A 17,648-nucleotide genomic window follows, 5' to 3' on the forward strand; every position below is an offset into this window, starting at 1 on the left:
TAATAATGACTAATAATGATGATGAATGCATCCATTAATAATGACTAATAATGATGATGAATGCATCCATCTCTTCATCTTCCTCTCCAACACTTTTCATCTTCCTCTCTAACACTCTTCATATTTCATCATGTGGAGAAAACCAAAAGTCTTCAATAATCAACAGTCCTTGTCTTCAAGGTTTTCTTGCGTTTTTGGGGCCATTATACCTTCAAACAAGGGGAAACATGTTAACATTAGAGATACAGAATTGTAATTGATAAAAGGAATCAAATACAGACCAAAATAAACAATATATATGGTCAGAGGGAGGTCGAAAATAGGAAAAGTACGGAGAAGACTTAAGCAGTATGGTGTGTTGTGCTCTGGGTGTCTAAATTGTGATGCAATTTCGTGATGTGCGTCGTGCGAAATTTGAGCCCAGATATTGCATGATAGCTCCTTGAAGTATTTTGTCGATTATATGTTCAAAAATTGGACAATTGGGATAGGTCAAAGAAACATTATACCATAAATGTACACCTCGCATCAACATAGAAGGAAATCCGCAATTGAAAAGTTCCAGGTTTTGAAAACTTATCCTAGTGATTTCAAGAGGGGATGAAATTGAATATCCTAAATTATTCAGCTTATGTACTCATTTTTTTATCCTGTATTTTGTGATCAAACCATCAGAGCCGGCCCTGAGAATTGCGAGGCCCCAGGCAACCAATTATTATGAGGCCTTTGAGCATAAGTTTTTACGAATGTAGTACTACTTTAAAAATGAATATGGAGGATGTTAAAAATAATTTTTTTTACAAAAAGGACCACTACTTAAAAATGGATACATAGGATGCTAGTTTTCTGAAAAAAGTAAAGTACAGATGGAATTTTAAAAATTTCTCCATAAAAATTTACTCACCATAGTTAGTTTGCTAAAATTTTAACTTTGTAAATTCTTAATCCAATTTTTTATCACTAGAATGTAAACCATTGGTCTTTTTATCATTCAACAAAAAGGTCACCCAGTAGAGTGAACGAATTTACAACTCTAAAAGGAGATGTCAAAGTATGGAGGATGTTTGTGAAAATTAAACGTAAATAACATGTTAAACATAAACTAAACCATTTATGAACTAGGTTGGGACTATGATCAAGTTTAAATTTTCAATTTTCAACTTATCACAGATCACAAATTCCCCAATTACATATCCATGTTAATTCAAAACACAAAAAAGGAAAAAAAATAATAAAGAAAGAAAGAAAAAAGAAGGTAGAAGAAGAAGAAAGACGCACATACTGCAAATACACAAAAATCAAAAGTTGCCAAATTTGCACAATTACAACCTACAAATACACAGATCTAGAGGTAGAATTAATAACCCTAAAAGCACGTAGATGCTCCAGTATACATCCACACCACACAATACAAACAAAACAAAATTAATGATGTTGTCATAAATCATTGGTAAAAACAAAATTAATGAGGTTGTCATAATCGGATGCTTGCAATCAGTTTGTTCAATTCTTAAGAGATATTAGCCCAAATGGGCTATGAATAATATTAATAAATCATGGGCTTATTTAAAAAAAAAAGTCCATACAAAAAATAAAAATAAATAAATAAATCTTTTTTTGGCCCAACAATGGCTCTATCTTCAACGTCTTTAGCCCCCAATTCTTGCTGCAACACTGGCTTTCGATGACTGCCCTACCTCTTTTAGCCGACTACACAACTAATAGCCTCTCAACTCTCTGCTCTCCTCTGTGAACATGATGTGCTAATTGCTAATCCCACTTCCACACAGAGAACTCCAATACTCATCCTACCACCTCACCATCAAAATGAGCAAAATTAATTACCAGAAACAGAGGCCAGAAAATCGAAGGCCCCAAAAAATCAGAGGCCCTAGGCGGCTGCCTGGTTAGCCTTACTGAGCCCTGACAAAAAAAAGCTCCTTTCCGAAGGTCAATTTTGGGCAAACTCCATTGTTTAGGCCCTCGTTTAGGCGTTTTTGCTATTTATGGTAATTTTTGTTTTTACAATATCTTTTTTCGTAAAATTCGGATTTATATTTCGTTTGTTGGAGGATGATCATGAAGATAAGGATTTTATATCTTAGTAGTTATCTCATATTTTTCTATTTTTGGAAAAATATCTTTTTTATTCTATTTTTCGAATTTTGCTAGGTTTTTTCTATTTAAGGCGTTGTAAGCCCTTTGAGGCGACAGTTTTTTGAATTCAATAAAATTTTCCTTGAGAATTTTCTTATTTTGTGATTGTTCATCTTTTCTATAATCTTCCGCTATGTCAGCTAGCCACTGACAGAGGATATAGCAAAAAGCATAAAGTTAAAATGACGCAAAAAGTGACGAGCCCAATGATTACATTTTGAGGCATGCAAATGACCTTCAATGCTTTGGTAGGATTCAAGATAGCTCCTTTCCAGCGAGTATGCATCGAGAGTATTGCATTTTATGCATGGGCATGAGGGACAAACAAGATTGATATGTGATTGCGAATCTGAGTGCACCTTGGTATCAGGTGTAGCACAAGGAAGTCTTCAGTGTTGAGAATTATAAACCATAATTATATCGCAATAAGAACAACCAAATTAAAGAAAGAAAATAAACAATCAAGAACGTGCAAGACTTATAGAGGTTCTTCTTATTGTGAGACTGCGTTCTCCCCCACTGCTGCAATAGTTCAATATGATGAAAAAATGGTTTACAAGAGAAAATATCAATCTTATCCCCTCTAACCTTTCTTTCTCTCTATTTGATGATCATACATAAAGCCTAAGGCCTGCTTCCTATTTATAAAGTAAATTAGTGCAAAATCAAATTTTATAAGGACTTTTATTCTGTCATACAATTTTACAAGAATATAAATTTTTATACATTCCTTAACTATTTTTTATTTTTTTTTCAGGGGCTCTGTCCCTACTTTTGGGAGGGTGCCGCATGTTCTCCTTCAACCCCCATGCACGACCTTATTATAGAGATCAATCTGCGATAGTTCTGTAAGTGGCAATAATTATGGCTCGACAATAATTAAGCTCTACAACTTAGCAACCTCCCACTTGGTGACTAATTCATCATCAATAACTTCTCTGCAACAACAACTCCTCATTCCTCTAAATAAGAGTCCAATTAAAGTTGCACACAACTTCAGTTTCTTGATCAGAACAATCTTCATCAACATGTCAATTGTATTTTGACTCCTTTGAATCTTCTCAAGTGTTAAGATTTCATCCTCCAAAATTGATCTGATGAAATGATAACAAACCTGTATATATTTGTCCTTGCATGATAAACAAGATTTTTTGCTAAGTGAATATTGCTTTGACTATCACAATGTAATAGATTATTCCCATACCCAACCTACTTAACACCTTAGTCACATACTCTCTTTGTGACAATTTCAAGAAATCATTATTTCTAACAATTCTCATCCCAAGGATTTGTTCTGCAACACCCAAGTCCTTTATTGCAAACTCATTAGATAACTCACTTTCAACTTACTTATTTCTTACATGCAAGTACCTGAAATCAACATATAGCAGCAATATAGTATAGGCATTGCCGAGCTTCTTTACATAACAACAATAATCCCTGACACCTTCTGAAGCCATTACTACTCATAAAACTATCAAACTTCTGATACCACTATTTTGAAGTTTGTTTAAAACCATAAAAATTCTTTTGAATTCTGCACACAATTTTCTCATTTATTTTTATTTTTTACTTTTTTGCATTTCAAAAACTTGTGGCTGTGTCATATAAGTTTTTTCTTCCTAATCACCATGACAAAAAGTTGCTTTACATCCAATAACTCTAAGTGCAAGTCTTCCTTCACGACTAATCCAAGTACTGCTTTAATCGTAGTTAGCTTTACCACTAGAGAGAATATCTCAGTGTAGTCAATGCCTTAATTTTTGTTGAATCTCTTTACAACTATTCTTGTTTTATACCGCTTACTTGGATCATGTTCTTCTTTTAATTGATAAACCCTTTTATTCTACAAAGCTTCCCCCCCCCCCCTTTAGTAGCTTTGTCAATTGCTATGTCTGATTGGATAATATTGAGTTTATATCATCCTTATAGCTAACTCCCATTTGATTGATTCATCAACTAGTAAGGCTTCATTATAACTTTTTGGTTCCCATCTATAGTAAATAGAATATAATGCAACGATGGAGAATATATCTGTTGATCTAGTAGTTCTGTCAGATCTTCTAGGTGGAGTTATGGGGATGTCCCTTGAATTTTTAGGATTTGTTCCCAACCTGTCCTTATACAAAACACTTTCATTGAAGATCATATCCTTTCTCTTCAAAAGTTTTCAAGTTTGATCATCCCAGAAACGATAATCAAATTCATTATCACCATACCCAATAGAGAGACACCTTTTTCGATTTAGCATTAAACTTGATTCTCGTAGTAGAATCAATGTGAATTTATGAAAACAATCAAACACTCTAAAGTGTGAAAGTTTTACCTGTTTACTGCTCCAAATCTATCTGGTAGTCAGTAGTTCAATGGTGCTTAATGAACTCTGTTGATTAAATAAGCTGCATTGCTGACAGCCATGGCCGGTCCTGTGATTATCAGGGCCCGAGGCGAATTCCACAAATTAGGTCCCGGCGAAATTAACGTAAATACAAAATTCAACACTGAATTATGCGACCTATTGCTAATTTAAAACTAACATTTAAACATCAACCAAATATATTATAGAAACGATTTATATTATAAAATAACAAAACCAAAGATTTAATCATAGAGTGAAGGAAATTGTGCCAAGTGTGGGAGTGCAGATTAAGAAATCGGCATAATTGATTAAAAAAAAATTATTAACTAAAATTAAACAAAAATATACATATAGATTATAATACGACTTTCTGTCCCTTTTAAAGCAGATCTAGAATAAAAAAAAATTGTAAAATATAGCAATATCTTCGCAAAGTTTTTATACAAAAATAAGACAACGACATAGATTCAACAAATACAATCACATAAATATCTATCTTAACAAAGTTTGTGTACAAAAATAAGACAACAATATGAATTTTATAGACACCCATTTATAAAATTCATCAAATCCCACACCATTTTCAAGAAAAAACCCCAAATTTAACCATTTTAGATCTTGTTTTCAATAAATTTACATCAAACCTCACACCATTGGATCTGGGCTGTTTGACCTTGTTTTGAGGGAAAAAAAAGGGGCCAAACTGAGGCCCCTTATGATCTTGGGCCTAACACGAGGGCCTCATTTGCCTCGCCTCAGAACCGGCTATGCTGACAGCCCCATCTCAAAACATCTTTAGTAACCCAGCACATAATCTAAAACTATTAGTACGCTCATTCAAAGTCTTATTCATCCTCTTAGTTATACCATTTTTGATGAGGTGTTCTCGAAATGGTCTTATTCATCTTGAATTATCAGCACAGTACTTCTTGACAACATCATTCACATACTCTCTTCCATTATCTGGATGCAAAAACTTCATCTTCAAATATGCTTCATTTTCTACCAGTGCTTTCCATCTCTTGAAGGCATAAAAAAAATCATATTTATTCTTAAGAAAATAAACCATATTTTCCTGAATGAATTTTTAATAAATATCACATAATAACTTGAACCACCAAGTGAAGTAACAGTTGAAGGTCCCTATACATCCATATGAATCGACTCCAAATTTGTAGCTTTTGGCCCCTTTTAGAGAAATTAACCCTTTTTCGCATGTTGAAAATACAACTTTCATAAGAAAGACTATGTTCAACAAATTTCAACCTTGGTAGATTCCTTTTTCACTTCTTACTCATATGTCCCAGTTGACAATGCGACAGATTAGAACCAACAGTTGAATTAGCAATTGTAGCCATGTCTCTACAATTAGAACTGGTATAAAGAGTTCCAGATTTATTTCCTCGAGCACAACCATGGCTCCTTTAGTAACTTTCCAAGAACCAGCACCACGGGTTATATATGACCTTCATCATCAAATTGTCCAACTGAGAACAGATTATGCATCTATTTAGATATATGCTTTACCTTATAAATTTTCCATACAAACACATAGGTTCTCTATTAGCAAGATATACCTTTCTATAATTCTTAGCAACATAGTCTTCCATAATCTCATCATGTGCAGTGATATGAAAAAAAGCTCTTGAATCCATCACCTAAGAATCAATAGGACTATCAACCAACAAGAGCAAAGCATCTTATACCTCTTTAGTCACCATATTAGCACTGTCATTATTCCTTTCTTCCTTCTATTTTTGTGATCTGCAATTATTCTTCATATCACTAGCCTTACTATAATTTTAGCATTCCACATTTTTTCCAGACTTAGTCTTGCTTCTAACATTTCTTCACTTTCCACCTTTCTTTCATTGGAATTTTTCACGAAATCCCTACCTTTGTTCTCGACATTTTAGGGCAGAATTCGATATCGAAATTTCACCAGAATCCTTTTTGAGGACTTCTCAGCAAGAATAGTATCACGAATATCAATGAATCTTAGTTTTGCATTATATGTAGAGTTACTAACAATAGCTCTCATAGCCTTCCAACTATTTGCTAGTGATGCCAATAGGATTAGGGCATAGACCTCTTCATCAAATTTAAATCAAATATAATGTCAACCTTAATGTGTGTGCTACTGACAAAATTATGATTGACTATTGAGGTCAGATTCAATGTGTCTTGATAAAGCTGAGGTGGGAAGTAATCATTGTGATTGGTCACAATTTAGGTGCCTTAAGATGGTTGCCACTTGTCTTAAAATGATTGGATGATAAATGGATGGTGGTTGTCAGCTTTGGAATGGGCTAAATCAGAGTGTAATGATGGTGTTTTCCAAAGGATGGCTATTGATTCTTGCTCCCAAAAATATGTCGAGATGAGTTGGATGCTATGCTCAGCTGAACTGGATGTTTCGTTCTAGAATGACAAGCTAGCCTGAGATTCATATCCAACTTAAGAGGCATGATTAGGACATAAAATGGGCTTAGGGCTTTGATAAATCTTTGCCTTGACGAAGGTCAACACTATATATAAGAAAAATCAGGGCAAAATTAAATTTTACAAGGACTCCTATTCCTTCATAGAATTTTATAGTAATACAAATCCTAATAGTCTTTAACAAAAATTTTCGTTCGGGGGCCACATGTCCTCTTTCTAACCTCTACATAGACCTCACTAGGGAGGTTGCTCCATGAAATGGCAATAATTATGGCTCGGTAATAATTAAGCTCTTCAACTTAACATCTGGATGTTTATGCTAGTATGCATCATGGGCAAAATATGCAATCGATTATTTCTAGACTCATGAAGGAAGATGTCTGTAGGTATACTGAAGAAATTAACCCATGACACCACGATTGGTGTACTTGTATTATTTTATTCTTAGCGAACAATAATCATTGTACATCTTAGTTTTAGGAAAAGAATTCTTTATTATATCTTAGTCAAAATTGTAAAAACCGACATCTTCATTACCTTAGTTTCTTCAACATGTGTGCATTTAACTCATCAATACCGCAACCCAAGAAAGAATTTTGGGGTTGGCTTGTCTTGCTAGAACTAGAAAATGCATCACATTTATTTTTATTATTCTTCAGATTATTAACAGAGGCTTTTGGAGTATCATTTATAGAAACTAATAGCTTCTCCTTTTCTATATTTATGCCTTTCTAACGAGAAGATTTAAATTTAGCAGTTGTCTTCTGAAGGATTTCTATTTTACCCTTTCCCATCAATAGGGTATGAATTTCAGATTGAGACACCCTCTATCTTTGGGACTCATCACCTGTAGAAATTGTTAAATGGGTTCCAGCCCATGTTGAAAAAAAAAAAGGAAAAGAAAAGAAAAGCACAACTCTCCTTAATTTCTTTTAGGTCAACAATTGTGGGCACATAAATAAATAAATAAATAAATAAATATATATATATATATTTATATATATATTCACCCAAACAGTGGCTTTATGTGAGGAAAAAGAGAGACAAATTCAATGGTCAAAAACGGCGGCTAAAGGATTGTAAGAATTGAACTTGGTTTTTTATTGAGAGAAACAGAAACCATTACTGCTGAAGAAAAACAGGCCGTGCACATGTAGGAAAAATAAAAGGAAGAAAAAGGGTTTTTCTTCAATTTTGGGTGTGGATTCACACGGTTCATTTTTCTTTCTTCTCTACATAATACAAATTGGAATTTTCTCTAAGATATATTTTGGATTTGTGTTCGTAGTGGGTTCTCACAAGTTTAATCATACACAAGTTTAATCATAGTGTTGATTTGTGGTGAGATAAATTTGTGATCTTAGAGATTAATCATTGTGGTATTCCAATTTGTGGATAATTCAAGTTTTGGAGCATAAACTTGAATAATTGTAATCTATATTTTATTATAGTGGATTTTGGCCGGAGTTGCCCCGTGGTTTTTTTTCCTTCTACATTGGAGGGTTTTTTTCCACGTAAAATTTGGTGTTGCGCTTTCTTATTTTTGCTTGTATTATTTATTTGCATAGTTAATTATTCTTGCAATAATTGAAATTGCCCAACAGAAATAACTTGTTCAGCTTCCGAATAGCCCTACTTCTTTCTGTCATTTGGTTTTTCGTTTTGGCATTGTTACCCTTCTGCTATTCACCTCTTTTTGATTGGATTCTCAGAAGTTGAGAGAGCGTCATTTTTATTTGGGGATACACTATTCTTATGTAGAGCCTCTTCACTTCTACCTCCTCAAGCCTATGTTCAAAATATGGCTTTAGCTCATACTCCTACGCCAGCTCTAGCATTGCTTCGTACTCTGGTTTCAATTCAGGTTTATAATTCTACTATCACTCTCGATCATTCTCTATCTCAAGTTGAAGCTCGAGTCTATCAACCCACCTATTCAAGAAAGTTTTATTTTATTGCACAAATTCGATCCTTTTTAGATGACCTAGATGGTAATTTTCTAGCATTTCATCCTTAATATGACGTTCATGTCTCTCAACTGAGGCAATATATGGCTATGGTTGTTAACAACTTGAATGGATGTAACCTCATGTCCTATACCATTTACTGTAACACCTAGAGAAAACTTCCTCACATGCTCAACAAGTGTTTGGGGATGTCCACCTAAGGTTAGAATATATAATCCATTTGAAAAGAAATTAGACCCTAAATCAACTCATGGCTACTTTATTGGGTATCCGAATAGATCAAAGGGGTGTAAGTTTTACTGTCCAAATCGCGGCACTAGAATTGTGAAGTTCATTACTGCTAAGTTTTTGGAGAACAAGTTTGGAGATAGTGGGAGTTCCACGTTGAAAGAAATTCTTGTTGAACCTAATCAAGTTGTTGTTTCAATTCTTGTTATACAGGAAAGAGTTGGTTCTCAACCAATTGAAGTTGTTAATGAAGAATTGAGGAACCATGAGGAACCTCCAACTCCTCAAACAACGACTGAATCGGTTTCTGAGCCATAAGTTAGGGAAACATAAAGGGAAAGAAGATCTGCATTGCCCGGTGATTATATTACATATTTATTGGAAAGTGATTTTAATATTGGGCATATTGTTGATCCTGTAACTTATAACCAAACATTGACAGTCTTGAGGTAGATAAATGGATAGTTGCCATGGAAGATGAAATGAATTTCATGGAAATGAATAAAGTTTGGGATCTTGTTAAACTTCCTCCAGATGCTAAGGCTGTAAATAATAAGTGGATTTTCAAAAGTAAATTAGATCTAAAAGGAAATGTTGAACGAAAGAAAGCAAGATTGGTCGCAAAAGGTTTCACTCAACGAGAGGGCATTAATTATGTTGAAACCTTTCCCCAGTTTCGTCGAAAGATCTTTTCAAATTATTATGGCTCTTGTGGCACACTGCGATTTGGAGTTTTATCAAATGGATGTTAAAACAGTATTTTTGAATTGAGATCTTTCTGAAATGGTTTATATGAAACAACCTGAAAGCTTTGTTGTGAAAGGAAAAGAGAACTTGGTATGTAAGTTAAACAAATCATTATATGGACTTAAGCAAGCATCTCCACAATGGTACTTGAAATTTGATGAGGTTGTGACCTCTCTTGGTTTTGTTGAAAATACTATTGATCAATACATTTACCTCAAAATCAGTGGGAGAAATTTTATTTTTCTTGTACTGTATGTTGATGACATTCTGCTTACTAGTAGTAACTTAGGATTGATTTATGAAACAAAGAAAATGTTATCTGCTAATTTTGAGATGAAGGATCTTGGAGAAGCTTCCTATGTACTTGGCATTGAAATATATCGTGATAGAAATCGTGGCTTATTGGGATTTTCTCAGAAAGATTATATACGATGTGTTCTAGAAATGTTTAATATGCAAAACTATGCACCTAGTGATGTACTTATCCTAAAAGGAGATAAGTTTAACAAAACTCAATGTCCAAGGAATGAGCTAGAAAGGGAGTCTATGAAGATGATTCCATATGCTAGTGCTGTGGAGAGCTTGATGTATGCTCAAGTTTGCACTAGACCGGATATAGCCTAAGCAATAAGTGTCCTTAGTAGATTTCAATCTAATTCAGGACAAAAGCATTGTAAAACAGCTAAGAAAATTATGAGATATTTGAAGAAAACTGAAAGCTATATGCTTACATTCCAGCGTTCAAATCATCTTGAGGTGATAGGATATTCAAATTCTGATTTTGTTGGATGTCAAGATGATTTGAAATCAACCTCAAGTTACATTTCATTTTAGCTGGTGGTGCTATCTCTTGCAAAAGTACTAAACAGACTCTAGTAGCATTTTCTATTATGCAAGTTGAATTTGTGGTATGTTATAGGGCGATAGTCCAAGCCCTTTGGTTAAGAAATTTCATCTCTGGATTGAAAGTTGTTGATTCCATATCAAGACCGATCACCATCTACTGTGATAATAGTGCAGCAATAATCTTTTCAAAGAATAATAAAAGTTCTAGTCGTTCAAAGTATATTAACATCCAAAATTTGGTGGTTAGAGACAGAATTAAGGAATGTCAGATGAAAATAGAGCATATAAATATAAAAGTAATGATTGCAGATCCTTTCACTAAGGGACTCGCTCTAAAAGTCTTTAAGACACTTATTGGTAAATATGGGCATTGTGAAAACATTTGATATTTTTGGATAGTGGGAGTTATTTGTGTAAAAGAACTATGTTTTGGACTTGATCCCTTTGAGAGGTACGTATGCCTCTTCTGATAATAATAAAATATTTTTTCCTCTATCCATGAACTATTCTGAGTATATATTTGACTTATGTCTTTTTTGTTATGTTATTATTGTGATCTCAAGATATGACAAATAAAGACATAAGATGAGTCTCTTTTAGAGACATGTGGCTTCATTTTGATCAGAAGCATTATGAGGACCAATATGGATTAGCATAGTTTTTTTATCACATTTGGTGCTAAGTCATACCACATACCACCACATTGGTTGGAGGATAGGGATCTATGTCGATAAGGATGTTGGCATTTGTAGTTGTGGAATGATCTTACATCGTTTAATGGTGTAATGACTTCCATGTTCGGTGTTAATGTTCTTATTAGACCGGATCATGTTACGTAAGATGTTATCATTGGAGCTATACTTTTGTGGCCACCTATGTAGTCTAACCCGGGTGTTAAAACTTTGTTATAGCAATCAAATATTTGCCCAAGTGAGAGAATGTTGGAATAATTCTATATGTGGGTTTCACATTGATTGCAAATTTTACGGGTTAGATGTATGGCTCATAATGATATTTGTGATTGTGCCAAATTTGTTAAGCGATCAATTGGACCTTTTGCACCTTACGGGTTGTGATTTATTTGGTGTGGTAATTTTAGGCATGTGGGCTGGAAATAAACTCTAATTAGAATTCTAGTCGTAATGGGACGACTCAAATTATTTTCTATATATAAAGGCTAGATCCCCTCTCCTCTCCATATATTTTATTGGCTTGCCCAATTGATAACTAATACTTTGTGAGGTGCAAAGAGGGGAAGATCTGGCCACTATTACAACTATTATTCATATCAACAATGGCTTCTGCATGTATGAATTCATTTTATTAATTTATTGTATTGTAATTCTTGATTGTTAGCATGCAATTAAATTCAACACAGATCTCATATTTTCCCTTTGGTTGGGGACATCATGTATGCATTGGCTAGAATTTCGCAATGTTAGAATCCAAAATAGCAATGGCTATGATTTTACAGAATTATTCTTTCGAACTTTTTCCATTTTATGCACATGCTTCTTAGTCCTTACACAGTCATATTCTCATGACTTTTCAACCTTAGTACAATGCACACTTATATCTCCGCAAAATATAGGCATCAGAATTTCGGTTTTTTAAGTATGCTTCTTGCATATATGTTATTTACGAATGTCGTTATTTAAATTTGTATTGAAAGAAATACATTTAGTAGTTGTTATAATATGATTGGACATCTCTTAAATTCAAGTTTTGCCGTTGTGTATTTATGAAACTTGTAAAAGTATAAGCCATGTCTTTTTCTTTCAAAATTTAATGGGTTGGTCCATTGCCTAATTCTATAACCAAGGCCACATATGTCGGGGGCCACTAGTTGGGTCGTCCCTAAGGTCGAATCTATAGGCTTGAGTCAAGTATGCCATAGACAGCTTGACTTAATTGACATCCCTAAAGCAAAGACTAAATATCGTTGTCGAAATGGTATGTTAGTCATAACATGCTAGCCTAATCAAATTAAAAATAAAATAGCTTGAGCCACCTTGGTGTGTTTGGGAGGTGGTTGGAATTGGGTTTCGTTAGCCAAGATGAAGAGTGGGGTGAGATTTTCTCGTCTTTCTCTCTTTCATAATTTTGTATTCATATTGATTACAAATTATTAACACGTTATCCTTTAATCGAGTATAGGATGGAAACCATCTGATGGGACTAAATTTGTCGAACACGTTAAAGGTCGAACACCATTACAATTAGCTTTGTAGGTTAAGGACAAGTTAGTAAAGGTTGCTACAAGTAACAAGTTACAGATCTAAAGGTGCAATTTTTGCTTTTATAAATTTATAAACGTCCTTCTCTCTTTAGGTCACCAATGACGTAAAGGCTATCATATGACCACATATATTGCATGCAAATCTTCCTCAAAACATTTTATAAATTGGTACTTCTTCTAGAAATAAGTGTAAATAATAGTTTATTTATTAGCTTCTAATTTTTTTTTAATTTTTTTAACAAACACTTATTCAACTTAAGCATGCTGTACAGCCTGTACTCAATCGGAAAAATCCAGGAAAAAGCCTTAAAGTCAGTTGTTTTTCTTCATAGAAATTAAGAACGACGAATAAGCATAGAAATCATCAAACTACTAGGATGAATGACAATCGTTAAAAGCTTTCTATTTTTGTTTAATAACGTGTTTCTTACTTAATCGTATTTTTAAAAAGTAGTTTTATAAAAAGAATGACGTCTGTTGTTTTGTTTTATGAACATACACATCAATTATATGTTAGTTTTTACGTGCATGCCAGTATGTCTAGCTACTAGATAAAATGATCCGAATATCTCAAATCGAAGATGAGTGATCAGAGATTTATTAGTAGATCGTAGATGAGCAACTCGAATACAACTCTACTAAAAATAGATTTACCCGCTGCAATGCATTTAACCCAATATGTCCAATGGACCCTAGAATTTTGTTTTATTTCACTCAGCTCTGTCATGCCCATGGCTCGTAGCTCAACCATTGTCTACATCACTTGCAGATGAGAAGATAGGAACAAAGCAATAAATTTTTGGAAAATAAGAATAGTTTGACATTTATCAACACTTTCTAGATTATTGACATGGACACATGGACCATATGTGTCCATGGTGCTCAACACTACCCCACGTTTTGTACAAATCAAAGACGGAATATTTGACTTATGTGTTGGCAAGTGTTCATAATTATAAATATATTTAAAAAAAATACGATGAATAAATGAATAATACTTGTGAATTGCAAAAATATGTGAATAAAAAATTATTTAGGAGTTACCAAACATACTCTTAAATTGCGAATTAATTTCATTAGCGACCATTATATTTTGTACTTACAATCACATTAACTATAAACTCGTCACATAACTTTATAAAACATGTGAATCAAGCCGCCTGTTAATTAGCTGTCTATCATTTAGCATTAAATTCGACAAGGATGAATGGTCGGATGACGTGTCCAAGTTGGCACATCAAGTGTAAATCTCATGTCTATATGTAAAAGGGAAGTGTTACACATAATTGTCTACATAACGATGTCCATAATTACATGTGACACTGGATTCAATCTTTAATTCAAATTTCACACTTGCACATCAACAACCGAATGATTACCACATCACATTGTGGACATCATTATGTGCAATAAATATGTACAACTAGAATATTCCACATGTAAAATCACCACAAAAATTAAACCATAAAGAATCCCAATTTTAGAAATTCTCTTCCAACAGCTGCCTAGCATTCTTGATTGGCTGCCCGATTTGATTTTTATCCAGTTCAAGTCGTCAAATCGTTTGTCCAAGCATCGAATTTTCTACTTTTTTTTTTTTATTGGTGAATGTAAAAGTTCTATTGATCAAAACTCGTGTACAAGTACCCCAAGCATACCTAGGCTAAACAAAAAGAAAAGATATACAAACGAAAAAATATATAGATGCAATGCTAAAGACTCAAATGAATCAAAACATGGAGATACAAAGAAAACATGATTTTGTACACACGTGTTTGGAAGCTATCAATGTGCAGTCTAAGATCTTCAAAAATCTTCCTATTTCTCGCCATTTATATGTGGTAAACCCTCCTTTTCTACTTATTGAATAGACTGCTGATTAACTTGGTGACTTGATTGACACATTTTATAAAGTTATGTGATGGATCCATAACAAATTAAAGTTTAGTAGCCAAGGTGATAGCAAGTGCAAAGCACACTATATATATACAGACACAACCTAATAGGGTACAAAGATAAGAACTAAATAAGAGGAGAAATGGAGACATTGCAAAACTCAGTTGCAGTATTTTTTGCAGTGGTTCTCTTAGTGTATGCATGGAAAATCTTGAATTGGGTGTGGTTTAAGCCAAAGAAGTTAGATAAACGTCTCAGAAAGCAAGGTTTCAATGGAAACTCGTACAGATTATTATTTGGAGACCTCAAAGATTTAGAGATGATGACAAAAGAAGCCAACTCGAAGCCCATCAAATTTTCCAATGATATTGTGCCAAGAGTTATGTCTTTCATCCATAAAACTCTCGAGAACTATGGTATGTTTGAGAACAAAAACTCTAAATTCACCCATGTTATTATTCATCAAAATGAAACAAAGATCTCAATGATTTTTCGATATCTTGATCAACAAATTGGCTTTGTCTGTATTGTATTCATGTCCTAATTTGCAGGCCAGAATGCATTTTTATGGTTCGGGCCAAGGCCTCAATTATTTATCATGGACCCTGATATCATAAGAGAAGTTTTGTCGAAAAGTTATGTTTTTCAAAAGCCGTCTCCTCATCCAATGGCTAAATTGCTAATACAAGGATTAGTTTCCCTTGAAATGGATAAATGGGCCAAGCACAGAAGACTGATCAATCCTGCTTTTTACACGGACAAGTTGAAGGTATTTTCAAAAGCGTCCTCCTCATCCTTAAAATTCTTTTAATTGCCTCATACATATGAAAAATAGACAAGTACATATATAGTACAAAAAGCTTCTAACACTCTCTGGGCCGAGAAGAATTTGATACCTTCAGAAACTGGTTCACACAACTGGAATTTAGGTTTTTTCCTCAAGAAATTAACATGAACATGTGGGAATGAGTATTAATGCTGCATCTTTATTTGACACGATACTAATGGGATATGCACATCTATGTTGTTCCTTATAGAATATGCTTCCGGCGTTTTATTTGAGTTGTGGTGACATGTTAAGCAAATGGGAAAAGATTGTATCTAGTGAAGGATCAAGTGAAGTGGATGTGTGGCCTTATCTTCAAACTTTGACAAGTGATGCAATTTCACGTACGGCATTTGGCAGTAACTACGAAGAAGGAAGAAAGATATTTGAACTTCAAACAGAACAGGCCGAGCTTGTCGTGCAAGGACGAAATTCAGTTTATGTCCCTGGATGGAGGTTTGATTACTGTGTTTTCTTCCTTTCCCTTGTACTAATGGTAAATTACAATGGAAGATGATTTTGACAAGTTATTTGGACTTTCTGCATAGATTTTTTCCTACAAAAAGAAATAAAAGGATGCGTAGAATTGCTAAGGAAGTGGAATCATCTGTAATGCGCATAATTCAAAAAAGAATCAAGGCAATGGAGGCGGGAGAAGCTAGTAGTGACGACTTATTGGGCATATTGTTAGAATCGAATTTCACCGAAATTCAGCAACATGGAAGGAAGTCTGGAATGAGTTTAAAGGAGGTTATTGAAGAGTGCAAGCTTTTCTACTTTGCAGGACAGGAGACGACATCATCCTTGCTTGTGTGGACGTTGATTTTATTGAGTAAGCACTTGGACTGGCAATCCCGTGCACGGGAGGAGGTCTTGCAAGTTTTCAGAAGTGGAAAACCCAATTTTGATCAGTTAAATCGCCTTAAAATCGTAAGTGTTCATTTTTTTACTTCTTGAAAGAGAACTTGGATAAACTGGTAGATTATATGACAAATACCTTATCTAAATTGATGTACGAGTAGGGGTCTATGACACAAAGGTGGCCTAAACTTGAAAACTCTAGAACATATTAAACTTCTAATAAATTTATTGTTTCTTACCCCCTTGTGATTTTGTTTTTGATAGGTAACGATGATTTTTCACGAGGTTCTAAGACTATACCCGCCTGCAACCCTGCTATCTCGAATGATTTACAAGGAAACCACAATAGGAAAACTCTCCCTACCGGCCGGAGTGCAACTCATAATGCCAGCACTTCTACTGCACCATGACAGCAAAATATGGGGCGATGATGCAAAAGAGTTCAAGCCAGAGAGGTTCAGTGAAGGAGTATCAAAGGCAACCAATGGCCAGCTCTCGTACTTTCCTTTTGGTTGGGGACCTCGCATGTGCATTGGACAAAGTTTCGCCATGTTAGAAGCAAAGATGGCACTGACTATGATCTTACAGAAATATTCTTTCGAGCTTTCTCCATCCTATGCACATGCTCCACACTTAGTCTTAACGCTTCAACCTCAGTACGGTGCACAGTTAATTCTCTGCAAACTAAAACCATAGAGTTTAGGCATCAGGATTTTGATTCCTTTTGTCGCTCTTGCATATGTTTTTAATCATCTGATGGTGGCCTAACTTGCTCTTTTAGTCGTATATGTTCTTGTTTTATCAACACTACTATATGTCTCACATTATTTTCGGTAAGACTAATATTAGCTTTTTTTTTAATTAGCCCCACAATATTAATTCACAGTATAATTGTTATTTTCAAAAGTTCATACAATCATCTTGCATGAACACTTGTCATTTCACATTTTCTTCTTCTCAGCTCCTGTAAGTTGTGTTTTGTAGACTGCACAAGAGAGATTATGACAAGAAAGCCTGAAAGCCCTCAAGAACTTAATATAGGAATCATCGTAACAGCTAAGAAGGCTTCGATTATAAAGA

The 17,648-nt window shown here is 34.2% G+C and overlaps 1 protein-coding gene across 1 annotated transcript; it reads left to right on the forward strand.

Annotated features, from left to right (window-relative positions):
• Nucleotides 1-14,941: 14,941 nt before the first annotated feature.
• LOC111388647 (cytochrome P450 CYP72A219-like) lies at nt 14,942-17,432 on the forward strand. The gene is made up of 5 exons (XM_023013406.1): nt 14,942-15,297; nt 15,433-15,650; nt 15,919-16,163; nt 16,256-16,637; nt 16,833-17,432. Exons 1-5 carry the CDS (start codon nt 15,024-15,026, stop codon nt 17,262-17,264), a joined length of 1,551 nt encoding a protein of 516 aa, XP_022869174.1. The 5' UTR covers nt 14,942-15,023; the 3' UTR covers nt 17,265-17,432.
• Nucleotides 17,433-17,648: the final 216 nt, after the last annotated feature.

Source organism: Olea europaea, unplaced genomic scaffold (genome assembly GCF_002742605.1).
Source record: "Olea europaea var. sylvestris unplaced genomic scaffold, O_europaea_v1 scaffold512, whole genome shotgun sequence".
Lineage (NCBI taxonomy): Eukaryota > Viridiplantae > Streptophyta > Magnoliopsida > Lamiales > Oleaceae > Olea > Olea europaea.

Excerpts from the sequence above, each read along its gene's own strand:
- LOC111388647 (XM_023013406.1), top strand. The coding sequence starts at position 15,024 with ATGGAGACATTGCAAAACTCAGTTGCAGTATTTTTTGCAGTGGTTCTC. Across the intron at positions 16,164-16,255 it reads GTTTATGTCCCTGGATGGAG|ATTTTTTCCTACAAAAAGAA; the intron begins GTTTGATTACTG and ends CTTTCTGCATAG. Across the intron at positions 16,638-16,832 it reads AGTTAAATCGCCTTAAAATC|GTAACGATGATTTTTCACGA; the intron begins GTAAGTGTTCAT and ends TGTTTTTGATAG.